At 47.8% G+C, this 27317-nt stretch overlaps 1 protein-coding gene across 5 annotated transcripts; it reads right to left on the bottom strand.

Moving 5' to 3' along the window:
• Positions 1 to 1169: 1169 nt before the first annotated feature.
• On the bottom strand, positions 1170 to 27317 carry LOC104359502 (elongation factor 1-delta). Of its 5 annotated transcripts, XM_033004880.2 has the most exons (11): positions 27185 to 27271; positions 25386 to 25414; positions 21432 to 21442; positions 17331 to 18568; positions 14652 to 14775; positions 12696 to 12767; positions 4217 to 4313; positions 3829 to 3932; positions 2702 to 2950; positions 1863 to 2057; positions 1170 to 1216 (listed from the first exon to the last, which is right to left on the bottom strand). In XM_033004880.2, the coding sequence occupies exons 4-11, from the start codon at positions 18566 to 18568 to the stop codon at positions 1178 to 1180; spliced, it is 2118 nt and encodes a 705-aa protein (XP_032860771.2). In that variant the 5' UTR covers positions 21432 to 21442; positions 25386 to 25414; positions 27185 to 27271; the 3' UTR covers positions 1170 to 1177. The 5 variants fall into 5 exon arrangements, with proteins under 5 accessions (XP_032860771.2, XP_032860781.2, XP_032860795.1 ...); XM_033004890.2 differs by lacking the exon at positions 12696 to 12767 and having other exon boundaries at positions 27185 to 27272; XM_033004904.2 differs by lacking the exons at positions 17331 to 18568; positions 21432 to 21442 and having other exon boundaries at positions 27185 to 27254.

Genomic DNA, 27317 nt, shown 5'->3' with positions numbered 1-27317 from the left:
CAGAGGGGACAGGGATGGCAGCACACAGGGGACACGGGGCACATGGCACCAGGGACACAGGGGGGACAGGGATGGCAGCACATAGGGGACACGGGGCACATGGCACCAGGGACACAGAGGGGACAGGGATGGCAGCACAGAGGGGACACGGGACACACAGGGGGTGGCAGCACAGCTGGCACCGGGCACACATGGCCCCAGCACACCAGGGACTCTGGGGACAGCAGCACACGGGACAGATGGCACCAGGGGCACAGAGGGGACAGGGATGGCAGCACACAGGGGACACGGGGCACACAGGGGGTGGCAGCACACACGGCCCCAGCACACCAGGGACTCTGGGGACAGCAGCACACGGGACAGATGGCACAGAGGGAAGGGCAGCACAGGGCAGGACCGCAAAGGGACACGGGGGGTGGCAGCACCTGGGACCCGGCTGTGCCACGCACCAGGCACGACAAAAACCCTGGCCACACCACCACGGGGACAACGTGCACGGGTGACACCAGGGGACCTGCAAGTCACGCCCAGGACACTGGGCCCAGGTGGGAAAACGGGCACCGGAGTCATCGTCACGGAGGGGTTGGGCACAGCACAACCCCCCCCATCTGCTCGGGGTTGGCGCTGCGGGACTGGAGCCCTGCACCTTGGACTCTGGCAGGGTGACAAGAACGTGTGTCCCCAGGGTCAGAAATGTCACCTCCCTCTTCCCACAGGCCACGGCTCCTCACAAACCGCAGGAGCAGCTCGAGCGAGCCGGGTTGGGGGGGCAGGGGAAGAAAAAAAGAAAAAAAAAAAGAAAAAAAAAAGAGGAAATTCAGCTGTCTACCGGCAATTCCTGATGTTTCCTGGTGATCCCACGCGGGTTTTGGGGTTTTTTGGAGGCTGAGCGGGGTCTCCACCTTGGGAAAGGTGAGGGCAAACGCCCTTAGCAGAGGCCGCGTGGACAGGATGCCACTCAGACCTGCGTTCCGACCCAAAAATGTAGGTAACCCCCCCCCCCTCCCCCCCCACAAAGGCCTTTAATGAAGGCAACGAGGAACGAAAATATCCCCAAGTCTCACAACGAACCACTTGGGAGCAGCTGCACTTGGCAGAGAAAAAACAGCATCCAATCTGCACTCCCAATCTGGCTCTTTATTGGTCAGGGGTTCAGGAGGGGGATACAGTTTTGCTTCTAGATCTTGTTGAAAGCAGCGATGTCGACGCTCTGCACCTGGAACGGAACGAAAAGCGGCGGCTAGAGGCGTTTTCAGACATTTTAAGCAGCGCTCACGTCGGGGATTTCCTCGCAGCGGTGCACTGGTGGTGCTCAGACAAGATGAAGCGTGGCCCGGGTCTCGGGCCAGCTGAGCTCAGAGAACCTTTAAGGACTATTATTGAATATTCTTTGCAGCATCAGTCACAACAGGACACCACACAAATCTCCAGCCTAACAAAGATCATCCTATCACGAGTTTCTGGCAACGTTAAGATTAAAATTCCTGGTGTTCCTGCTACGGTTTCCACGGGAGGAGGAAGGATGGAGACTCCTCCTCCAGCTCCGGCCGCCGAGGTGAAATATTTGTGTGTCTACCCTGGTGCTGCACAGACTCAGTGTTAAAGAAGGGGTTCCCCAAAATAAAGGTTGGTGGGGGCTGGATGAGCATTTGTAAAATGGCTCTTACAAAGGATCTGCAAGACAGCTGCATCGGCCAGCCTTATTAAGAATAAATATATTTAAATATGCTATACAAGTGGCTCAGCACATTTTCATTGAAACGCATGAAAATAAATCCAAGTTTGCCAAAATCTGCAACCCCCTCTCAGTTAAAAACGACCCCGCGGGGTCGGGCACCACCCGGCTCGCCGGCAAGACTTACGTAGTCTTCAAACTTGGTGATCTCCTCCTCCAGGATGTCCGTCCCAACTTTGTCGTCCTCCACGACGCACTGGATTTGGAGCTTCTTAATGCCGTAGCCTACCGGGACCAGTTTGGAGGCTCCCCACACCAACCCCTCCAGGTGGACGGACCGGACGCACTCCTCCATCTTCGCCATGTCGGTCTCATCGTCCCACTGCAAAAGCGGGAAGAAGGAACCTCAGCGTTTTCCTGGAGGGCACCATTAGCCCCGAGAGGTATCCGGTGCCTTCGAATTCCACGCTCCTCCTCTCTCAGTACGCCTCAGCTGAGCCAAGCTGCCTTTTCTTGGCTACTCTTTTCACCAGAACCAGCTGGTGAGTTAGCCAAGCTAAACCTGACTCCGCAGCAACGCTGCGCAGCGTGTGGTTTCAATTCTCCCTCCGGGCACTGCGGGTGCAAAGAGGGGGGGGGGGGATCCTTCCTGCAGCAACACAACGGCTTTGGGGCGCTCATTTTAAAGTGACTTTTAATCAAGGGCATCTCTCAGAGCCCAGAGTTTTTGTTCTACCATGCCCATTTGACAGAGAGTGGTTTGTTCCCATCTTTAGGGCGTTTATTATCTGTTTGTTTTGTTTTGTTTTTTTTCCTCCAAAGAAAAGGGCTAGTCCTGGTCAGGGGAACCCGCACTTGCCACGCAGGGCAGCAGCACAAAAGCTGCAGCTCCCCGCCACATTATCCCACCTCACTCTGACCCTTGGGGTTCGGAAATCTGCAGGTCCTCTCTTCCCCAAGTCCACCCAGATGGGCAAGGGAGATGATTTCCAGCCTCACCCAGGAGCTCCCCTACTTGTTACTCACCGGTTTCACATCCAGAAGGATAGAAGACTTGGCAATGAGACCCGGTTTCTTGGCCTTCTTCTCTGCATACTGACGCAGTCTCTCCTCCCGGACTTTGGCAGCCTCTTGGTCTTCCTCTTCGTCGTCACTACCAAAAAGGTCAATGTCATCATCGTCATCTTCCTCTGCGGCAGCTGGCTCAACTTTCTTTGCCGGTGAAGCAGATGGGAGCTCCACTTTCTTGGAGGGAACGCTGAACGGTTCCACTTTCTTCATCGGGGTGACGTGCGTTCAAGTTTGCAGCGAGGAAAAAAGGGGAGAAGATTAACCCGAAGCTGAATCGGAGCAGCACTCGAGAGCAGCTCAGCAACACAAGTCTACGTTGCTCAAGACAGCCAAAGCGGCCCACGCCACGTGATTTGTCCGAAGGATCGGCCATCAAAATAAGACTTTTGATCAGCTGGACCTTTGCATCGGCCCAGCATGGCCGTACATGTATTTCTAGAGTAAAAAATACCACGTAGCCAAGAGCTGATCCTTCTCCTAAAGGCTCAGGATATCTAAACCATGACTCCGAGTGGGACAGCAGCTGGGGACGCGACCAAGCATCTTCCCCGAGCCTGAGGAGGGGCCTACACATTCTGTAGGCTTACTGCAGAGAGCACCAGCACCACTGGTAGCACTACAACAAGAATCAATCAAATCCACGCCAGGCTTTCAGCTCCCAACAGAGCTTTCTCTTAAATTAAATTAAATACATTCTCAGAGAGGATATCTGTTAAAAAAGCGTCACCGATTCTGTTCATCTGTTGTAACAAAGTGCTGTTTTACCTGGTTGCCTCCACGGAACTCACAGGACCGTGGGCTAAATGATAATCAAGTATATATTAACTCTAAACTTCCACAGATCCCCACCAGAGCTCTCCCTAGCTGAAATCTCACCCGTAGCCTCCTTGCTGGTCTTAGGGCAGAACACTCCCCTTCACACGTACAATTTGGGAAAGATAAGGCAGCTGCCAAAACTGCTGGCAAACCTGCAGCGAACTCATCCTAACTACGAGCATCTCTCAAACAGCCACCAGACCTTGGAAATGCCCCGGCACTTTGTGACGTGAAGCGTTCAGGAGGGGCACTTTGCCAAGGCTCACCTGGGTTGGAGGAACCGGTGAGGGCTGGTGGGAGGTAGATGACTTTTCCAGAGCGTTCAGGCGGCTTTCTAACTTGAAGATGGCCATCTGAAGGTCTGCAACAACTGCAAGAAGAGGGGGTTGGGGGGAAAAAAAAAAAAAAAAAAAATAAAAAGGAACTTTATCTTGTAGGCTCTGCATCAGCTCTCAAGTCAGGGCAAATTTGCTTCTGCTCAAAGGGGGGATTTAAAAACCACCAGTTGCCTCAGTCAGAGGGAAGCCTGCAAAGCTCTGATCGAGACGCTGGCACACGCTCACCTGGCAAGAGACAAACTCAGTAAGGGATACACCCCACAGGAGCAGGACCCCGTCCAATTTTGCTTTCATGCTCGAAGATTCTCCTACTTACCACTGCGAAGGTTTTGATTTTCTACCTCCAGGTGAGAAATTCTGGAAAGGAGTTCATTCTGGTCACCGGCAGACGCGGAAGAGGTTGTGCTTGCACTCTGCAACAAGGAAAAATGAGCTGAAACAGATCTGCTCACCTACTCCCAAAGCCCAGTGGTTCAGTGAAGCAAAGCAGAGTTATGCCTTCAGGGAAGAAGAAAATACGAGAGCTAATCTAAGAACAAAGACATTTTCTCTAAAGGCTTTATAAAAAGACTATACTAGCTCTATAGAATGAAGCATGAAACCTCTATCTCAAGAAATTTCAGCTGGCACCGATGAGCAAAGGATAAAGTCATCCTTTACGGACTCAGATCACAGACTGCCACTAAACACACGTAAAGTTTGGAAGTTCCACACCAAGCCCCTTCAACGGGGCAGCTGGTCTCCTCTTACAAATCGAGGCACAGAGCTGAGAAGCGACCCCCCTAATGTCACACAGCGAGTCGCTGTGGAAGCTGGAAAGAGATCCCGGCATTTCTGTACTCCCACCTTCCCCAGTCCAGCCTTTAATTCTTCTCAAAACAATTTAATCCTACTTTAACACATCCTGAGGGGGCAATTGTTCCAATCAGGCTTCAAAAGTATTTAACAAAATGCTTTCCCTTTCTTTTTTTTTTTTAAGGAAGGCCTTATCTATAAATTCAAATCAGCAAAGGGAAAGAAAATAACAGGCCCTTGTGCTTTAAGTGTCATTTATAACTGAACATAACAATAGAGGAAATCATTTATACTCTTTCAAGGGCACCCTGTGTAGAATTATAACGTGGCTCTCGGTCGCAGTTGACACGCTTCTGAGATCTCAGCACTGAAGAGGAAGAAAGGGAAAAATGGGGGGTTAAGATGAAGAGAGAGGAACGTGGGGCGCACAGAAAGCAGATCTCAGGGTGCCCGGCCCTGGGAGACACGGAACAGTGTGAGCTGCTCCTAGCAGGAAGGTCAGCGAGACCCATCTCCACCCACCCAAAAAGAGGCAGGGGCCAGAGGTCAAAAAGCACCAGGAACTCAGTCCCCGCCGCAGCCTCAGGAACACGAGGGCAGATCTGCAGTCCCCGGACACCAAGCTGAGACTGTTAGAAGCTCCTGATATCCAGGGTGAGCTACAACCATGTGCCAAAGGACACGTGCTTCTCGCGGGAAGGAAGGAGAGCTCGGTTCATCTCTCCGTGGCAGGGCTGCCCGTGCCCTACGACGCCCTCTCAAATCACCCGACCGGCTCCATCGGTGCGCAGGTGACTTACAGTTGAGCGGCCCGACTGCCTCTTGTGACGGGCAGGAGCTTCTTTACTACGTGGAACTGTCTTCTGCTGCAAAGGGCAAAAGGTTTGGGGGATGTTTGGTTCAACGCGGAAGATAGAAAAGGATTTCGCTCATGCTGGAAGAGGCAAGTTCAAGTGCAGGAAGCAGATCCACATGCAAGACACAATCGTCAAGCGACGAGATACAGCCTCACACCAACTACACGCTGAACAAAAGCCTGCACAGAACCATTTATCCAGGAACTCTGCCATCGTCATTTTAAACACCTCGGCGCTCGCAGAAAGGTCACGCAGCTGGGCGGCAGGATTAGATTGAGATGGTGAGAGCCCGGGCTGGGTCATCTCCTCATCTGTAAAATCAGAGGTGCGGCAGCTGCACGCGTCGCTGCAGCCTCCGCCAGCTCTCCTGACGTTAGATCAAAATCTAATCGAGATGCAGAAACACGTGCAAAGTCACCAAGGCTCTTAAATCCGCGATTACCGCTAATGCATCTCTCCCAGAGAGGAGCAAAGCAACACACCACCAGGCTGCACTAAGAATCTGATGAGACCCCTGCGTGGGCTTCCAGCCTCACGTGCACCACCGAGAGCAGAGGCTGCTCACCACCACACCGGGCTAGCCCTTAGCTTTATGCACCAAGGAGAAAAATTGAAGCTCAGATACTCAGACCTCTTCCTGCTCTAGTTATACCTGCAGGGCCAAGGTCTAAGATAATCCAGTGAAAAGTGAATTCTGGCAGTAGTCACATCCATCCCTACCCCGTGAAAAAGCACTTCTTTGATTCATGACCAAGCACAGGAGCAAAGAGATATGCAGCTATTTTTTTTCTTATTTTTTTTTTTTCCAAAAGCAGCCTGCTGGTTCAGCTAAGCAGCAAGCACCACAGATTTTTTTTTTTTTTTTTTTTGGGCAGGTTGAAGCCCCGCTCACGTTTTCCCAAGCCAAATGCTGAAGCCTTTGAGCAGGCTCTGCGCTTGCCCCGGGCTATCCTGCGCACGTTCAAGACGCCGTAAGATGGTTACGCCTAATTGGTGCTGCGGGACGGCTCGCTTTTAAACCCTGGCTTTCAGCTTTCGTGGGAGCATTTGCCACAGAACCCAGCTGTGCCTCCACATTTCCCTGTTTGCAATAACCCCACAAAAATGAGAAACCTGAATTGAGGCCGTACCATCTACCTTTACACTTATCTGCTGCCGTCCTGGAGCCTCACGCCGAACAGGTCAGCCCTGCTCTTCCCTGTAGTCCCGCAGGAAAAACATCTGCAGCTTGCCAGGAGGCCCCCAGCTCCAGACAAACTCGCCAGCCTTGCGTGGTTACGTCATTTAGGGGAAGAGTTTGAGAAAAATCACAGCCATTTTCCTCAGAAAGGCTGTAGCTGTGGCTTGCAAGAGCAAGGCGAGAGGACTTTGGAACACCCTGCTCTGCCTGAAGCTGTTCTCAACGCAGGAGAGCACGGAAGAAAATGACATTTTGTTACTTCAACAGACCTTCTGAGTAGTATAAAATACTAGAATACAAAGCGAGCTGTTTATTGCTGTCAAGAGCTGTTTGTAAAGCTTTGGGTAGCAACCAGGTAACTCTGTAGAGCAAGGCAGAGCTCTACAATGCACAAATTCCTCCCCTTTCCACACTTCCTTTGCCAGCTTACGTTGAGCCTGCACGTGAGACGACATTAAGGTTGCAAACACAGCTAATGAAGCCCAGGAGAGTCAGCATTTTCAGTGGGGCACTGAAGTATGCACGCCTGCCCATCAGTATGCAGGAAATACAGGTAGCACAGGCACTCCAGGAGCTGCAGCACAGATATCTGGGTGGCTCCGTGGGGAGTCATCTCACCTCCAGGATTTCTCAGCTGCGAGTTGCTAATGAGGTCTCTGCAGAAATGGCAAGATCAGTTAACAACCGGGATGCACCTACAGGTTAAACGCCCACAAAATTTGTGTGAATAGTTCAGTGTTGTGCATCTGGAGGAACAGATTCAGCGTATTACATGTGCTAGCCCTGGATTCACTTGCTCCTCCGTGCTGTATTTCTCACAACTGTTTAAAAGGGAGGTTTGCAACACGGTGGAGGCTCATAGTGGTCCAAGATGTGGCACAGCAGAGGGACAAGAAGATGCTCGGAGGGCTGAAGCAGCTCCCCTGGGAGGCCAGGCTGAGAGAGTTGTTGGGGTTCAGCCTGGAGAAGAGAAGGGTCTGGGGAGCCCTTCGAGCGGCCTCCCAGGGCTTAAAGGGGGGGACAGGGAAGATGGGGAGAGACTTTTTACAAAGTCCTGTAGTGACAGGATGAGGGGCAACGGTTCTAAACTGAAAGAAGTTAGGTTTAGATTGGACATAAGAAGAAATTCTTAATGATGAGGGTGGTGAGACACTGGCCCAGGGTGCCCAGAGAATCTGTGGCTGCCCCCTCCCTGGAAGGGTTCAAGGCCAGGTTGGACGGGGCTGGGAGCACCCTGGGCTGGGACCAGATGATCTTTAAGGCCCCTTCCAACCCAAACCAGTCTGTGATTTAAATCAACACCCTGTGGAATTCAGACATGACTTGTTAATCCTGGGCAACCCCAGGGCAGGGTGATTCCGAGCACAGACACCTCTTGCTGGCAAGAGGGTTGCCATCCCCAAGGTCAAGCAAACAAGAGATTCAAGTTCTTCATGAACTGGGCGAGCCTGGAAACCTGTGACCTGTGTAAAGCACGGTGTAAGAGGCATGATGCTGAACCAAGTTCCCAATTCTGGAAGGTGGTCAAGCCACACTATCAGAAATTGTGGAAGAGTTGCCTTTGTGAGACCTGAGGTGAGGATTCTTCAAGCTTTTAGAGATGCGGTCACCAACCTCAGCTACACACTACCTAGAGTGTGTTTTTTCCTCCACACAACCATGCACTATTTCCTCTTCATATTCAACTATGCCAAGAGGCAGCTCGACACAAGTGTTTGTGAATTTTATCAATGACAGTAATTCAAAATCCCAAAGGTGGGGAGTTCCAAAGCATCACTGCAGTCACCTCCTGCACGGTGCCACGGATGGAGCTCTTAAAATCTTTGTTTTTTTCTAAGCTTACGCCACAGTTGTGCTGAACCCACACCAGCGACACACTGACCAATGCTGCAATGTCTTCAAAATATTTTGCATAGCAGAAGTGTTCTCCAAGCCTGGAACCACACCAAGGACTGCATATAAATTCAATCATCCAAGCAAATTAAAACCTTGGGAATTCTTGCTTATAAAAGGGTAGAAAACAGAATCTAGCCTCAGCCTCAAGGGGCTATCAACAGCTGGCCCTCTCTCAAGTTTGACTCTCTTAAAACATACTCTAAATATCAGAGACAAGAATACTGATAACAAAGGAGAAGTTGGCAAAGGTTACGTTTCTACATATCAGCTCAAAGAAACGTGTCTGGACAACTACAGCTAAGAGCTCTTGTCTTGGTATGTCAGGCCTAGCTACCGGCTGTGGCTGGAAAGCTGGCACTTCCCTCACGACAAGTAGTAGTATCTGGAGGTACCAGCCCTTTTCATTTGAATCAACAGCACGCAGATTTTATAAGCTCTGTTACAGACGTGGTGTGTAGGTTTTCCAGTCCAGAGCTCACAAGGCACTCACAGCTTCATCCAAAAAAAAAAAAAAAAAAAAAAAAGAAACCGATTTTGTGCACACAGAGATACAACACCCTTCCCCTTAGGTCAGTCTAACTGAGCTCTGGAAACATGGAAAGTTTAGCCATGGTCAGATATACAAAACTGAACTGTGGCGAGATGATGTTGAAGACCTAAAAGAGGCTTTCCCCCACACCTAAGACCAGCAGGATGGATCCTGCCTGGTTTCCTACAGCGGGTGTGACCCTTCCCTGCGCACAGATGCGTTTCTGAACGTGGTCTCCAAACACTTCAGCAAGATCAGAGGTTTCCCGGGAGCTTTTCTCCTTTGAAACCCACACGGCAGGAAACGCACAAGTGCAGAGGCTTTGTAAGAGGGAGCTTGGGCAGAAAAGGGAATAGAACAGAGCTTCAGACTCCCACACCAGCTGCCTACCAGCGACACCTCTTTCGTTACAGCCCCCAGGGAGGTTGTAGGAAGTGCGAGTTCAGCCACCCGCTCCGGTGGACTTGCTTATGATCTCAGGCAAGTCAATCCCTCCCGTGCCTCGGGTTCCCGGCTGCAAGATCTCTCACCACCCCGCCGTCTCAACGCCGCCAGCTGCAGTACCGCACGCGTTAACAACTCGATAGCGAGGAAAGCGTTAGCGATCGAGCCAACTGGAGAGGCTGTTTAAAGCAGAGATGACCATGCATAGCAGGATGAAAGGTATGTGCAAACAAATGTTTCCGGCATCAGAGCTTTGTACCCTCCCTCCTTCGGGAGGTACAAACCATCGCCTCAACCCTTCCGATGCTCATTCACACATTTCAGAAGACCGCTATCCAGCCGAAGCAGATCTGAAACCAGCCTTGGCTGAATTTCACAGCAAGAGGCACTACTCTTTCATCTTCCCATCTGATAAGAGACAACTCTTCACCTTCGACATCTTTATAGACTCCTGACAATAACTCTGCATGTTCAGGTGGGAGGAGAGACTAAATCCTGACTATAAAAACATGCCTCACTATCGTTCTGTAGATCAGACAGTATAAATTTGGCGGAAACATAAAAACAAAGTTTAAGCATGTTCTAAAGTCAAGCCTGCTTTATGCCATGGCTGTCCAAGAGCAATGATGATCCTTCAGAAATGCAAGCCGCAAAAGCTGATTATTTCATATTTCAGACTTGTTCCTCAACAGCTCAGTCTTTTCAACTCACACGTTAACACAGAAGACCCGACCGTGATTTATCTGTTTGAGGTTCCAGGGCAGAGGTGTGGCAATGTATGGAAAAACTGAAAAGGTGAGCTCTCCAGGGTCTTGTATAAACCAGGGTTAAGGAACGATGAGTTAAATGGGATTACAAAACAGAAAGGAGGAGGTCGCTGTTGCTATGTGCTCTGCTTATCCAACCAACTGCGTATTTTGGGAGCAGAACGGCAGCTATAGGTTAGATAAATTACAGGGTGCCCCTGACAGCCACGCAGATTAGGGTGCACAGTGCTTCCCCTAATACAGACACGCAGTAACACAATGCTTTTCCTTCAAGTCTTCACTGGAGGTCTCAGTCCACTTTTTGTGACACGCCAGATTCCAGTTTTAAGGTCCTCTGGCTCAAGTCCTGATCTTAAATCCTCAAGCCCACCAAGCTTTCTTCACAGGAACAAAAAAAAAAAAAAAATCCAGCAGATTAATTTTTTTTTTATACTCAGCACTGACCTCAACAAGTGCCACAGGGGTGGAAAGGACTTTATATTCTCAAATTTCTGTTCTGGCTTTGGGTCTGGTGCTTTGCCAGTTCCCCAGTCTTCCCCATGACAGGGCCTGGACAATCCAATTTACATGCTTCTCACACAAAGAAGCTCTCTAACAGGAGTCCAGGCCAGGGCAAGAAACTCCCCATCTTTGGCAAACCACAGACCATTCTGCAAAATGAGAATATACCTTCAGGACAGACCAGCAGCTCTGCCAGGTGATTTGTATTTAGGTTTCCTGTCCCTGCTCACCACATCCAGCCTCTGCTCCTGGAGGAGGCAGGTCTTGGAGGAAGCAGTAACCTTGTCCAGCCTGAAAAGGTCTTTCCAAAGGCATTTAACACTGTGCAAAAAATTCCCCAAGCCTGTCTGGGATGGGGCTCATTTCCCCACATATCTGCCCTACTGAAGTCCAAACTAAAAGTCTTTGACAGGGCCTGATGAGAGTCTCTACTGAAAGTCCAGTCTTGTTATTTCAGATCTGAATTTAAATGAGCCAGTTCATGAAAATTTTCCCTAAGCTGTTGGTTGAAATGCGGATGCTGGAATAAGACACTAGCACTAGAAAACTTCAAAGTATTTTCCTCCTCAACATGGGTTGGTTGCTTTTTAACATTACCGAGATGTCCCAACTTTCCATTGATTCCCCTGCTGTAATATTCAAGCTGTATTCAGGGCCACTGAATCTAACTAAATTTAATCCTTTCGTCAAATTTGCCCTGCTCTTCCTGCATCCACTGCCAAGTTTCCAGTCCACTACTGAGTACCTTGGATTGCTCACATGTGCGGTTGCAGAAGTTTGTTTGTTTTTTTTTTTGTGGTGTTGAGTTCAACAGGCACAGTGAGACTACCATGGGGGAAAGCAATTAGCCTAACTCTTTCACGTTCACCCCAAATGTATGGTTCCCTTCTGCTCGTGTTAAGGAGGAATATGAAATATTCCCCTTGAAAAAGGCTCGATTCTGTTATTGTACTGATCTAGACAGAAACTGAGGATGTTAACTACCCCAAAGAAGGAGTTATGAGGCCAAATCAATACAGCGGAAGGATGGATACCCTCAGATGGAAGATATGCGTGGGTATGTAGTAGCCCCACTGCAGAGATAAGAAATAAAGACACATGGGCTGTATCCTGTGAATTTTCTTCACCCATGAAACCACTCCACTTATTAGGTTAAGATCTCAGCTTCCTATAGAAAAAAATTAAAGAGTTTTAACAGTGCTGTCTGCACATATCAGCACAAAAACACCATCAGAAAGGATGTGACTGAACTTCTACGGGACGATCCAGACTTAGAGGTAGTAGCCAAGCTGAATTCCCTAGATGCAGCAGATGGAAGATACCATTTTTTTGCACATACCCTAACTGAAAGCAAAACAGGAAAGAGAAGGTGGCAGCTCAGTGTACCCCAAGAGAGCCATACATACTCCTGCTGGCAGCTCAGTGCTTTACTACTCAGCAAGGTTTATTTTAACAGTGACTCGTAACTTGTTAGATGATACTTGTGCAATAGAGAAGACTTGTGCAACAAACTCTAGCATTCCACCAGGAGAAAAAAAAGTAAAGAAATGCACAGCTGGAGACTTCTAACCCAAATCCAGTTAGTTTTAAAAAGCACTGCAGACTAGCAAGCAGGTAAGCAGCATGCAACTCTAGTAGTAACGATACTCTCGGTCGGATGGAGCTATGCTGGTGGTACACCGCGCTGCACGCCTTAGTCTTCTCCTCTAACTTAAAAATTAAGAAGCCACACAATCCATGAAGTGGTCACAGCGGGGTTCTTTGAGATGCACCACAGCTAAAAATGGTTGCGGGTAGCCAGCTGGTGAGAGAGCTCGGGTACTCACTCCGGCCAGCGATTTCTGGATATTCTCCCTGGCTCTGGCAATGTCGCGTAGGATCGTGCTGGCTCCGTTCTCCTGCAAACAGTGCAGAAAGAACCAAGATTTTTTTTTTAAAAATATGAAACATCGGAAACTGGTCAGGGAAGTTAAAAAAAAAAAAAAATAAAAATAAAGGGGGGAGGGTAAGAATGGGAGAGAGTTCCTTTCAACGATTCAGTAAGTATTGCAAAATCAGCTGCAAAAAGGATTGGTTCTACATCAAGCAGCCCTGATTGCAATCCCTGGTCACATCGGGCCACATGTCCAGAAGATCATCCAGTCAAGAGCTTTTAAATTCTCCATTATTACCCTGAATGGTTTGGACAGCTGCCAGCCAGGCAGAACGTTGGAGTCACTTCAGTACTCCTTAAAGAGCTATCGTTAGGCAGCCCTTTTTGATAGAGTTACCTGTAATTATATTCAAGCAAGAAGTGACAGCCCTAACTGAAGTCTCCTCTCCAGAGAGGTATGACCCAGAGTAGGGCAGCACAAGGGTTTTTTTTTTTTCCCCTCCATGCTCCTGCTGCCATGCCCTAGCCTGGATTTGAAGATTCCCCCCTCCTAGGGCACAAATGCAGTTTTTCCACGATCCATTCACCCCTTGCCTCTCCCTGACTGCAACCCCACAAGCAAGATTTGAGACATGAAACTGCCCACAAGCCCCAAACCCCACGTCAAATAGACCACAGAAGAGCAACAGCCTGGACACGTTCAGGTGGATACCGCTTCCCGGTTGCAGGAAGGTTTTAATGAGCATGAATCTTTATCCTTAGCAGCGAAGTGGCTGCTAACCTGCTGCAGAAACTCCCCCAGAGCCTTCACACCACCTCTCAAAGGCAGAACTTCTTCCCTGGAAGCTCCTTATGTGGCATGAAATAGTCTAACTGTTCTTTTAAGAGCACTGCAGAGGTTTGCACTTTTACACCTACTTCAAGCGCTTATCTACAGCTCCTAATTTTTATGCACATGTCCTAGGTGCTGTGCCATCACTATTCTAGCACGGGCAGCAGGAACAGACAGAGCATGCCTAGAAGCTATTCCTTAAGCAAAAAGCTTCCCCTTAAACACTTGCAAGACAGCCATTTAAAACCAAGCAGCTTTCTACAGGACCAACCAAATGCATAAGCAGTTAACGGCTCTTTACATGGCAGGAAGAGGTTACAATGGCTCTGTACCTTTAAATAGTAGTAACTTTGGGGTAATATCTAAAAGCTTGAACAACTTCAGCTCAGGTGTGCTGCAGCAGCACCATGCTTCCCCCCTCCACCTCCTCCCCACAACTCACCAGTACTGGGATGCAGTCTTCTGCAGGAGCACACTGAATATTTCAAGGGGTACAAAGAGGGGAACAGTTCCTTGGTCTCTTTGGAGCCATGGTGCCCTCTCTTCAAACATTATGTCATATATACCCAATATATCTCTTGCCAAGGAAAGCTTAGCTGCTCCAAAATGACAGCAAAACAGCATCTTCCCTGGTTGAAATGGGGACAGGGCAATTCTTTGCACAGCATACCGCCCAGCCCAGTCAAGAGAATCGCAGCTCTCGGGGATGACAGCTCAAAGTGTGCCCCTGGTAGATGACAGATAGCATCCATGCCCTGCCACAGCAGCCTGAAAAGATTAACTGCTGCAACCTGTAACCGGTTTGCCTGGTGTTACGAGGGTATTTCATCTCCCAGTATGCTGGTTATATGGGAGAAATTCTTCCCAGGCCACAGAAGATGGTCTCTCAAAAGGGGTCATGAACTGGGGGTAGGCTTAGGGAGCCCCAGAGAAGACACTCACGCTTGGAAAAAGCAGCACCAAGAGTGGAAATAATACAAAAGCGCACATCCAGGTGGATTGTGTCCTTTTCCCTGCTCTGTACTAGCTCTTAAAGCACGGACACTCTGCTAAATCCCATCTGAGAACAAGTATTACCTGCTGGTGTGAAGAGCTGCCCACAGGCCCGTTCATCTGCTCGTAGTATCTTCTCTCAGCATCATCATACTTGTATTTCTCAAACCAGACCTTGTCATGGAGAAAGTAGTCAACTGCCATTTTTCTGCAGAAAGGAAAGCAAACAAACCCAAAGTGAGTTCCTAAAAGGACTTAAGGTTAGCGGCTTGCAACGAGCTTGTCAAAAGAGCATTTTCTTCCCCCAGAGAGCTGTGCCAGCAGCTCTCTGCTTGGCAGTTTCCCCTCGGGTGGAAAGCTTTAAGTAAACAGGATCCTATTAAGAAAACAGGGCAGCCTAATCACCCACCCATCTGCCTGGCCTGACCTGCATTTAGTGGCAGAACACTGAGTGGGGACAGAATAAAATCAGCTGATCTGTACCTTCTTCCACAAAAAAAGCTTTCAGAGCAGGATTTTCTAGATCATGCTAGACACGTGGTAATCTGCTGCTAAAATACCTTGTGTACGAGAATCGAAAAGGGAGAATGCTTTTAATTCTTAGGATGCCTGGCCATGGGGAAACCAAAGACTGAAGAATACACAACTCCAAGCAGGACATGCCACACTACAGCGTGCCAACGAGGGAGCGCTCTGTGTGTGACAGGCAACTCCTGACATTACAGCTCACAAATTTCAACGCCTTTCAGCCTTCCTTGAACACAACTGTCTTAGGCTAGAGACCTGGTCGTGCCACACTTCAGGAGGTGCACCCCTGAATCCTCCTGTAAGGAACAGCCCGGCACAGCATCCTGTCTGACAGCAACCAGCCTCCAGGAATCCAGATACACACACGATTTACAATGGCACCACAGACGTGCCCTTCTGGAAGCTGCTGCAACTGTTTGGAAATTAAAATCATCAGCAATGCAAGACTTGTAAGGGACAGACACCTACCACTACACAGAGGAACAGCAGAAAACACCCTAACGCTGCTGTGAAATGGTGTTATTTTTCCCCAGTGCAGCAGCTTCCAAAAGTTGTTTCATTTTGTAACTTGAAGATAAGAGGATGCGCCCGTATTTCAAGCCAGGGGACAGCTACAGAACCAGCATCAATTTGAGGAGTGGTGAAAGCAGGGCTAGAACGTCGCAACGAAACCACACCATCACCAGGTTCCACCACACAACGCGGGGAGAGCAACTAATAGCAACCCACAAACCCTTTTCTTATCAGCTCAACCCCCCCCCAGCTCTCCAGTAAAACACTTCCACGGAAGCCAACAGATGAATCTTTTGTAAAACAAGCACTCTTCTCATCTACCCGTTCAGAAGAGACCAGAGGCCACCACACCATACAGGTCCTCTACACTGAAGCCATTCCCAGCGCTCCAACCTCCAACCAAGACCCTGCTTGAGCTGCCAACCAGTACTATTAAAAGAGAATCCCAGTTACAGACAAACTGATGCCACGTATTTTACAAGGACACATGGACTTTCCTGGGGAAGGGTGAAAGGCACGACCAAGTATCTAGTTCTGTCCAACTAAAGAGAAAATTATCCCAAACAGGACAGGGTGCATGCAAGGCATATGCGCTCTAAAACTTGTCTGTAATCCCCTATACCACTTGTTGTGAAGATCTTAAAACCTTTACAATAAAATCCTAACAGATTCCAAGGATCAGAAGCGACAGAAATAAGGCTGGATGCTCCAAGAGCCTTTTCTCCAAGAACATCAGTCTCTACTTTAGCATTGCAAAATAACATTTAAGCACTGGCCTTTGGACAGGCTCCCAGGGCGTTAGAGCCCCCGTGCAACGCTTCAGGGTTCAGCCAGTCATATATAAAAGCACATATGTAACACAGCAAGCATGGTATGATACTGCACCTCATTCAGGACTTTAAAAATGAACTCCTCCTGCCCAGCCCAGCTACATACAAGCACATCAAACAAGCTGTCATCCAGCCAGTCTTGTCCCCAAATTAACAGCAGCTTCCAGACCAAACGGTCTAAGAAATCAGAAAGGCAACTTTCTCCCGCAATGGAGCGAACACAGCACGTGCCAGACTGGTGCCCTAAATTACACTTCGCGGTCGTCCCCAAGCCTTCGTCAAGCTGGATGCGATGCTCAAATGCAGTCATGCCTTGCCCAGAGCTCAGCGACCAGCTTACGTGCTCTGCCAGAGAATTGGGGATAACCGCTTCTCTGAAGGCCCTTCCGGCACTTTAACAGAAACACACAACAAATAAGCACTGCTTTAATTTCTCAAACTCAAAGACAGTAACACTGCATGCTCTGCCATCTCAGCAGGCCTGTTTAAAACGCGGGATTGCTCCCTCCCAAGTTCTCACTTTTATGGCTTTTTGTTTGCAATAGGGATACAAAAAGAGGCACGGCTCCGGGCTTCCCCCATGTGAAGAGGGGGGGTCAAACCTTAGCTCACTTCCCAACCCTAATTTGAAACCCTTAACCCTTGGCACCACACAAATACCACCTTTAGCCACCAGCATTCACCAGAAGGGGGGTTCCTTGAAGGAGTTTCCCCCCAGTTACCCCCCCCCACAAACAGGTTCTCTGGCTCAGGAGCAGCACCTCCCTACAACAGCGCTCAGCCTGCAGACACAAAGAACTCCCATCTTCTTATACATGCAAATTCTTTCAGCTCAATCCTGACCCAGCAGTTTTGCACGTGCGAGTGTTACCCCAGAATAAACTTCTCCTACTTCGTTTCTGGCGCAGGTACGCTCGGAGGATAAGCAGCTGGTTGGGAGGGTTCTACTACTGCGGGTTCCTGCATCCCCGTGCTCTCTCCCGTTCCTGACATTTTCAGAGCCTCGGCTGCGTAGTATCGTGACTCAGCACTGTCGTACGTTGGCTTATGAAGCCACACAGTTTCACTGTCCTCATGCAGAAAAAAGCAGGTAGGCGGAGGTTGCTCAGCGTCGCTGGGAAGCGGAGAGTCGGTGGCCATCTCCGTGTGTCTGACAGCCGTTTGCTTCCCAGCACGGTGGGTCTTCAACGCTCCGGGGCCGCCGCGTTGCTGCTGTCTGACTTTACCCGACGGATGGCCGTCAAACATGTTCTCGTAGAAGCTCTTCTCGGCATCATCATAAAGGGGTTTCTCTAACCACACCTCCGACATGAGAGCCTGCAAGCTTGAAATCTGCGGCTTACCGTTTACTGTCTGGTGTACGGAGCCAAGCAAACCGGTAACAAGGGAAGCAGCGGAATCAGCGACGACATCTGGAGCTAAGCTTGGCGTAGCAGGAGTAGGCAGGGCTGTAACGTAGCCCTCATCCGGCGTCCTCAGCCCCACGTTGCCAGCACTTGACCGCACAGACGGGATGGCTAGGACATTTGGAGGAACAAAGAACTGAGATTTTTCAATAAACACCTCCTCGGCCTTATCAAAGTCAAGCTTGTTGACCCAGACGCCCTGAACAACGTGGTGACAGGCGGACAGACTACCATGGGAGCAGGACAGGGCTGCTGAAAGCATCCTTGGCTTGGGGACATCTTGGACAGCTTTTGACCTGGCCGCTAAAGGGGATTGCTCAGCAGTTAGTGGAGCCTCGGGTGCCTCCTGGTTCTGACAATCCACCATTCTTTTCCTGTACACATTCTCAGCGTGATCATAGAGGGGCTTGTCAAACCACACATGGTCAGATACCAAACCAGCCAGAATAGAGTCTAACTTGGCGGCCGCGTTTTTGGGTTTCGGAGAACGCTTCCGTTTCCTCTGCTTCTTTCCATTCCTTGCTCTCTTCAGGTCTCCCTTGAACTCACTTTCAACAGAGTCATCGTTGCAGACTCCGTTTACAGCCTCTACCTCCTGGCACTCCTCCGGGGCCGCAGCAGCCAGCATCGCTTCTCTTTCGTAATGCAGTCTCTCTGCTTCATCATATTTGTGCTTGTCTACCCACACTTTTTCTACTGGGCAGGGAGGCTTCCTTGTCCTCATCTTCCAAAGAGTGGCAGCATTAAAAGATAAGCACAACAATGTAGTTGCAGCAAAACTAAATAAAGCAAGGGCATGCATCAGACTTCAGTAATTTCTTAAGTAATAGCTTTTGACACTCTTCTATCATGCCATTATTAATCATAGTAAAGAGCCTAAGCATTTAGTTCCATTTTTCCTTTGTTACAAATTTTATCTCAAAGAAAATAAACTGCCTAAACGCATCCAGTTGCTTTAGTCAGAATAACCTTCCTCCTAAAATGCTTCTGCTGTTCTGACAAGTATTCTGCACATTACTATTTAAGAATAAAGGCACTGGCTGGAAGCACTTCAAATTTCACTTCTGAAAACAACTGGCGGGGAAAAAAACAATGAGGTTTTGTTCAAATCCCTGGTAATGTATCAGGTATTATTCCAAGTTAATAGATCAGTCCTTAATTACTTGTTAAGTATTCTTAACTAAGCACTGTTTTGGGAAGACAGACTAGGATGCCGCAATCCTTGAGTATCTTTAGAGGTCACTGCTTACACCTACTTGTGTTTTGCTCCTAGGAAGCCGGCAGAGGGAGCTGACTGAAAAAATATGTCTCTCTTTGGTGTAAAAGCCCAGTTACTGGCAAATTAAAATTGACCAAGAGTCGGAGATCTCACGACTAATTTAGCTTGCCAAAAAGATCTATTAAAATGAAAAATATTGCATCTGCTTCGTGTTTTCCTGCCCTAGGCACACTTTACTACAGGAAAAAGAAAATCAAGCAGCTCCTAGCATGTGTAGACTATTGGAAGACGTATAGGAAACACCTTTCCAAGCACAGAATTTACTGTACTGCTCAAATATCTAGTGAGTACATAACTACCTCTCTGCCAAACACTACATGGTCAGATCCCTAGAGTTAAAAAAAAAAAAAAAAAAGGGTCGAAAATGAAATACCTGTAAGCCAGCTCTCTCTTTAGCTACCAACAGCAGCAAGTTTTACAGCTACAAATTTATCTGTGACACATTGCCAAATAAAATTCACATACAGCTGAAATACCATCCAGACTTCAGTTGATGGCTTGCAGTTCCAACAGTTCCTGGAAGATTTTACAAGCCTTAAGTCCAGTGCTTGACAGACCAGTAAAAACAATAAACCATTATTGCAAGTATTTTTTTTTTTTGCCTTTTTAAACTTTCAATTCAAATTTATATAGTTTAAAGTATTAATGTAATATGATATTTCAATTATAAAAATTGCTAGGAAAAGCAAACGTAGATCTTTCTTTTTCTTACTGGAGTTGTGAAACTGGTCTTTCACCAGCTGCTGAAAACACTGTGATACAGCTAAAACCACTTAAAAATATCTAAATTGAAACTTATTTTGAAGTCATTATTTTACACTATTCTCCTGCATTTTACACCAGTTATGGAGCAATAAAACACTATTTAGGACAGACAACTAGAAACAAACTAGTGCTTTGAATAAACATTAATGTACTTGTTAATATCAACTCCAAAAACACCCCGGTCTGAAGCACAGGCACTGCAAGGTGGAAGCAATGCTACGAGCAAGCAGTAACTCAGGTTTGCTCGTCAGGATAAGCTCTGCTACGACTGCTTCCACAGCATTCTCCTCAAGCAGTGAAAAATGACATCATGTACATTACGCGTACAGAAGGCAGGCCAGTGCCACTGAAGAGTCTGCACAAGTTATTCTGAGGTACACGTTCCTGCTGTAAAAAAAAAATCATCTCTGAGGCAGCTTCATATTCCTGATCATCTCAGCTGGTGGACAAATAATTTTAAATATTTTTATATTCTTCAGTAGCAAACAGCATCCCCCTTAAAAAAATAATCTTTACCAGGAGATGTCAGTTTAAATGGGATTCTTGGAGGGTAACATCAAAAGGAGGCAACGTCTGCTAGAGTGATACCTGGATTTCAGTCACTTGGCAGACTGGAAAAGGCTTAAACAACGCAAATTAGAAGCGTTGTGCACAAAGGCCCTGCTTTGCAGTGCACACATTCTAAACTAGCGGCCATCCAGATCTAGTGTAGCAACCTGTCAGCACAAAATCCATGGGAAAAGCAAAATGTACAACTGAAACCGCACAGGAAGGACAATATGTTTGAATTTTTAGGTTTCTTAGGTCGATAAGGACTCCTAAACACAACCTCGGATTTCTGCATTTGCCTGGTATGTTCTGCTTGGCTCTACATTCATATTCATTTGAGTTATCATAGGGGAAAAAAAAAAAAAATCATACTTATAGCCTTCAAGAAGATACTTTATTGAGAATACTTCATTAACCCAATGCAGGTGTTCTACTCAGAGGTTACAACTTAAAACTATTTCAGGAAGAACCTCTAGTGGGTGTAAAGAGAAACCCAGACGTGACTCAATACAGCACAAACTGTCACACCTTTAAATATTTAATTTGCATTACAGCCATTAGCTTTTCCTACAGAAAGAGCATGACCATTTGAGAAAAACAAAACCAAAATTTGAAGGGGTTTTTGTTTGTTTGTTTTGGGGTTGGTTGTTTGATTTTTTGTGTGGTTTGTGGTTTGTTTTCTTTAAGTGATTTTGCTCAAGGCCTTAAGCGAACAGCTTCAATCACTGGAGCTGCAGCCCCCATGACGCTCATCTTAAGGGTGAGGTGCCTTACTGAGGACTTCAATTATCATTAGGTTCTCTCAAATCGAAGGACTGTCTTGAATCAGTGAGGCAGAGCTGAATTTAATAAACAAACCTGTAAAAATACACTTATTTTCAGTGGAAATCAGAAAACTGTGCAATCATCTGTCTAGTAAGTATCAGATCAGTGCCTATATTCCCCTGATTTTCCAGAAAGTGCAAAAAAACATATGACAACTAGAAGTACTTACTTTTTTAGCTCCTATGATAGCATTAAGAAAAAAGATAAAGTTAGAGAAAGTTTCAAGTTCTAGAGATGCAGCAAGGACACAGAATGACAAAAGCCAAATATATTATCGTATAGTTAACTTCCCCCATACATAATACATTTAATTAAACTTACTGCGGGTTTACTCTCCAGAACTACATTATCTTCATGAACCAACACCACAGACACTCAGTTACTTTTCAATAACAAGCAATGAAAACGTACAGATCCAACAGGATCCACCCATCATGACAGGGAACCAGCCAGAGAAACTCCCAACCTGCCCTACCAATACTGTCAGCTGGTGCAAAAGCGAAGCTCAGGTCCTCCAGTTTCAGATAACTAAACACCAAGAGCAAATACTTTTTAACAACCCTGAAATTGTAACAATTATAATGTCAAATAATGAATTCACATGATTGTAGCTATTTCTACCAGAAGCTGGCAATCTGTACGACATTCTATGAATGAGATCGAAATAAAACGCTAGCACCAGCACTCAGCCTACTAATTTTTCAGGAAAAGGATCAACACAACATGTGAAAGCTTACAGTAGAATTTAAGACTTACACAGAGATGTACCTATGAGGCTACACCTACAAAGCCTGAGGAGACACAGCTTCTCATGTCACCAATTCAACATTAAGTCTAAAAAGGGTATTTCTGCAAAAAACCACAAATCCCCAAGCCAAAGTGACCACAAATGTTCCCCATCAAATCCGCCTCACAGGAAATCAAGTGTTTTTACAAAGATTATTATCAGGGAAAATGTTTGTCAAGGGACTTTACAAGTGGCAATACCATTTTCCAAAAATGAGTCCAAGATACTTGCAACACCTATTTGTTTCCATGAGGGGCTAAACCTTAGGTTTAGTTATGATAAAGACCAGATGCTCAATGAAGTAAAGTTTACAAACACAAGCAAAAGTTGAGGAAAAAATAAAAAAAAAAAAGTCATTTCTACTCTGTGGTCGTAAGTTTTCCCAGAGGTTCCTGGGATAAAACATATATGAGGATTTTAATTACACAAACCATCACCTGAGCTGCTGCAGCCAGCCTGATAAGATGAGCTGCAGACCATTGATACCAGACCAGAGCACTACCAGTTCTCCCAGCATACAAATTTATTGCAGACAAGACAAGAACTCACAATCCTACTTCAATCAAGTCTGCTAAATCACCATACGACGAGTGAAGGGAGTATACTTGATCTGACAAAGTCTGCGGGGGCAAATTCACCTCTTCAGAGGTTCTGGAAGAAATTTAAATTGACTTGGACTTCTTAAGAGCCTGCACCACATCACACTGCTCACAGTCAGGTTAAGCTTTAGCACCGCATCAAACCACAGTCTGTGCCATCATTTCAATGCTTCCCACCTGGTATTCCCACCTGCCCATTTCACCTCCTCAAAGTTTCACAATTAAAAGAATATGCTATAGTTTTATATAAACACACACCACTGGCAAAAATCAGAGCACAGAAAGTAGAGCTGAATTAGAGAACCATCAGTCTGCACTTAAAGAGAAGCCAGGAAGCATGAACAGTTATGTCTCCCCCTCAAACCACTCCTAAGACCACATTCATCTGCTGCATAGTATCATTTTTCAGAAGTCAGGCAGTTTTTCCTTTAACGAGCGTTTTTTTAGCACGGAGATAAATTAATACTTTGAGACAGAGGCAGTAAACTTTTTACAAAGTGTTTAAGAAAACACTAATCCGTGAGTGGAGTAGAAAAATGTAAGAAATGTAGGAAAATGCATACACCAGAGACTGGCTCCTCTCTACCCAGGACAATTTTGCTTTTCCAGTGACAGTGCAGACAATCTATTGGGTGTTTTACAAGGCATGAAACCACCAGAAAGGCAAATGTTGTTATGAATCATTATTGTGCCAAATTATCAAATACTCCCAAGTAACAAAAAACATCACAGGTCAATGTTTAGGCCTCCCACACATCGTTAAAGAGGGCTTACAAAAACCTGAAAGAATTTTTAATCATAGCTACGGCTTCAGAGCTTGGGGCTTGCTGTTGTCTTGTCACCACATCCTGGGTATTTCAAGCCAGAACAAATCTGTGCTGTACTTCCAGCGCTGCAGGGAAACGCATAAAGTTAAAAATAGGCAATGAAAAGGTCTCTATTGTTGTTCTGTAAATCCAAAATAGGCTTTGGACTTCAGCTATTGGGCTGCATTATCCCCTTAAGTCTAGCTACTTTCTAAAAAGTCAGCAAAACAAAAACGTACAAGACATTACTCTAAGGCTATAGCCAAAAAAAGAAAGTTAAATCCACTCCATTTATTGGTTTAATGAAAGCCACACTTTCTCTTCTATCCATGAGAAAGTTACATTCCTTCTGAATTGAGAGGCCTATAAATGTGGGGTTTTGGAGGCAGTCAGGTTATCAATGTGTTTGTGTCAGCCTCCCAGAAATGTAAATTCTATCTTGCCTTGCACAGTTTCTTGTACTGGAACTGAACTGCAATTTTAATCTCAGCTGTGTGCCAGGCTGATCTGTCAGCTCCCAACAAGGCACAGCAAGTCAGGCAGCACCATGATTTGAAAGCAGCTCTCCCAGAAATAACAGTTTGATGCGGCTTAAAATATTTCCAGTAGCCTTGGAAAAATATCTTTAGATGAGCAAGAGCAGCAAATCTTATCTGTCACTGATTTCTGGAGGGATGTGACAGCTGTTTTCTGCAAGCCATAACCAAGAGTGCAAGATTACAGTTGCAGTTCAACTCCCTTCTTCAGAAATGGCATCAAAACAGGCATCAGGTGGCACCTGGGGACACAGGATGATGGAGACACAGGGCAGCTCGCTGTGCTTTCACCCCCAAAACAACCCCCATGGACTTAGCCACAAAGGTTAGGCAGGAAAATCCTGATTTCTGCAGGTTCCAGCAGCAACCAAGCCAACACCAGCCGCTCTTCCCCCAGCCCAGCACTGACAGGTTCTCACTACAGGAGATTCTATCCCAATCCTCCATCTGCGTATTTGCTTACGTGCCTTGGCACAGCTGATTCCGACCAGGCCAACATGGTTATAAATTTAGTGCTCTTGTCCTATCACATGTCACACCACCCTCCCCACCAGAAGCTCCTGAACATTCATCCCAACAGCAGCTGGAAAAATAAATTCCAGAAAATCCAGAAAGGGCCCATTTGATGTCAGAGACAGAGCAGAGAGAAGAGAAGGTCCACAGGCACCAGCCTGTTCCTTTCTACAGCCTCAGACCGACACCTGAGCTTTGCCACGCTCAAGACATCTGCACTGCCCACGCCGTCCTAGTGAAATGCTTTTCCTCTTCCCAAAACTGCTACTGCTGCAGTACGAGCCATTGCAGCTAAGAATTTATTTAGGCACCGGTTAGACACAGCTGCCTCGTACCTACCTGCTCAACAGCAAAGGAAAGGCAAGTATCAACCTTGCCCCACCTCCTGCTTTTTTCTTTTTGGTGATTCAGAGTTAAAAGAACCGAGACTGGTTTCACACCAAAGGGTCTGATGGCCTCTTGTAGCTGAAGGGAGCAAATCCACTCCCTCCTCAGCACTGGCACTGAGTCAATGCAGGCAGCTAAAGCAAAAGAAAATAGGAACGCTTGTGCAGTATTGCTCTTCTGCTGGTTTCACTCCCTAAATTTGCTCTCCCCCGACTCACCAGCAGCAGAGACGGTGGCTCAAAGCAGCAGGAGACAGTGGGCTGAGGGACTGCCTTCATCACCTTTGCTATAACACAAAGCTGCACACTAACCTTTAGCCAGGGAAACGACAACGACTCCCAACCTTCATCACCTAAAAACACGACTCTTCGCTCCAAGCAAGAGATAAGCAAGGACATGGGAAATCAGCAGTAGGGAAAGATGGGAAGTCAGCTTCACGAGCAAAAGCAAAGTAGTTGAAAATAAACAGCTTGGGTGAAGAGAAAAAAGGCATACCTGCAAGGTCAGGGAGAAAGAGGGCACACCTAGAAAAGGAGAGGAAAGAATTACAGCTATACGGCCAAGCAAAGTTATTTTCTCCTCCATAGGGAGCACAACTGGACTGTGAACATCGGATTACAATCAATTCCAAAACACCAGTGAGCCGGACATGAAAGAACAATTCCATATTGATTTCAGCAAACACCAGGAGGGGAGGAATGACAGACCGTAGCAGCCTCAGCAACTTTAGCTACCGCTGTAATCCTTCACAAACCCCCAGAGAGCACGTTAGCAGCCTCCGCACAACCACTCCTCCCCAGCTCTGTCCATTCCCCAGATACAGTTTTGAAACGGATACCTCCTGACTGAGCTGTTGCTGAAACAAAAAGGAAAAGGAGAAAGAGCAGGACGAGCTGTCGGAGGCACCACCAAGGTTCTAGAAGGGTTGGGCACACCAGGATGGAGAGGGGAGATGAGCAGAACCCAGATGCACCTACAGAGCAAGGGCAGGACAAGGTGGGGAAATCTGACAATAAAGGGCTCCCAGCTCCACAGCAAGCTGGGAGAGGCAGCTAAGGGTGCTGGGCCATGGGCTGGATCAGGCTGCTGCTTCAGTTACACAAAGCTGCCAGCTGCTCTGTGCCAGGACAGGGCAGCAGCTCCAGTTTCCCTCCGCAGGTGACTCAACAAGAAACCTTTGCCAAGGTAAGGAATGGGGAAAAGTGCAGACCTCCAAGGAACTCAGAGCTGCTGGGGACAGGGGGGTGCCCTAAACTCTCCTCTCCACCAGGGCAGAAATCACACTGACCCCGAGACTGGAAGGGGTGAGGCTCCATGTAGCAGGGCTATCCCCACAACCAGCAACTCAAAAGAGAAGTAGCACATCTTCCTCCCAAAAAGTGGACAGGTTTAGGGAGACCTCTAGCACCCAGCCTTTACACCCGTAACGGGGTACTCTTGCAACCAGCTACTTAGAGCAACCACCTCACAGAGATGGGAGAAGCCTACGAGCCCCCTTCCCTAGACCTGGGAGGGGAAAAGAGCTTTCCCAGGTAACAAGGGGCCCCCCACATCCTCTCTTCTTGGGGTGTGAAGGGAGAAGTGACCCCATGGGGAACGATGGGGCCTCCCACAACCCCCCTTCCAAGACCTATATTAAGGTGAAAAGGACCTAAAAGATTGTGGGGGGCGTGCCACCCCACTAATCCCTGAGTCCTTTGAGCGGGGAAAAATAATCTTAAAGAGCAAGGGCACCTTAAGCCCTCTCCCTCAGGACTCTGGAGGGGAAAGGATCCCAGAGATAATGGGGGGGGAAATCACCTCCATTCCCGAGGCCATGAAGAGGAAGGGACCACACAGACGATGGTGAAACCCCACGACCTCTCCTCCCTGAAAACTATAATGGGGAAGAGACTCCCACATAAAGCGAGGATCCCCCACAACTTCCCCCCCCTTCCCACCACGGCGAGGGAGGCGGCTTCACCCGCAGCGAGGAATCCCCCCAAACCCCCCTTTGCTTGGCCCAGAAGCTGGAAAAGACCCCACAGATAACACGGGGGTGATCACAACCTCCTTCCCGCGGACTGTGAGAGGAGAAAGGGACCCCACGGATGGTCGGGAGCCCCCACAATCCCTTCTCCCGGCCCCCGAGAAGGAAAGAACCCCACAGATCATGAGGGGCTCCCACACCACCACCCGCACACATACACACGCGCAGCTGCAGAAGGAATAAAGGATCCTAGAATCCCCCATTAGCAAGGGGGATGTGGAAAAAGCCCACGGAGCGGGTGAAGAGGAGGGGAGGCTGCACTCACCGGCAGCGCTGGGCCTGGGCAGCCCACGGGCGGCTCCGCTCGCCACGGCCTCCACAAGGCAAAGGGACGCAGCGGGCGGTGCGCGGGGGGTTGTGGGGGCAGCACGGACCACGCGCGGGAGGGGGGGGGGGCG

This window comes from Tyto alba, unplaced genomic scaffold (genome assembly GCF_018691265.1).
Source record: "Tyto alba isolate M040663 unplaced genomic scaffold, T.alba_DEE_v4.0 Super-Scaffold_9, whole genome shotgun sequence".
In the NCBI taxonomy this organism is placed as follows: Eukaryota; Metazoa; Chordata; class Aves; order Strigiformes; family Tytonidae; genus Tyto; species Tyto alba.
Note: the sequence above shows the minus strand (reverse complement) of the source record. Positions and strands in the feature narration are given on the sequence as shown.

Bases quoted from the DNA above. Each gene is read 5' to 3' on its own strand.
- LOC104359502 (XM_033004880.2), bottom strand. From the start codon at position 18,568: ATGAGGACAAGGAAGCCTCCCTGCCCAGTAGAAAAAGTGTGGGTAGAC. The intron at 3,933-4,216 runs GTAAGTAGGAGA...CTCTTCTTGCAG, and splicing joins AAATCAAAACCTTCGCAGTG to TTGTTGCAGACCTTCAGATG. The intron at 1,217-1,862 runs GTAAGTCTTGCC...GTTCCGTTCCAG, and splicing joins TCACCAAGTTTGAAGACTAC to GTGCAGAGCGTCGACATCGC.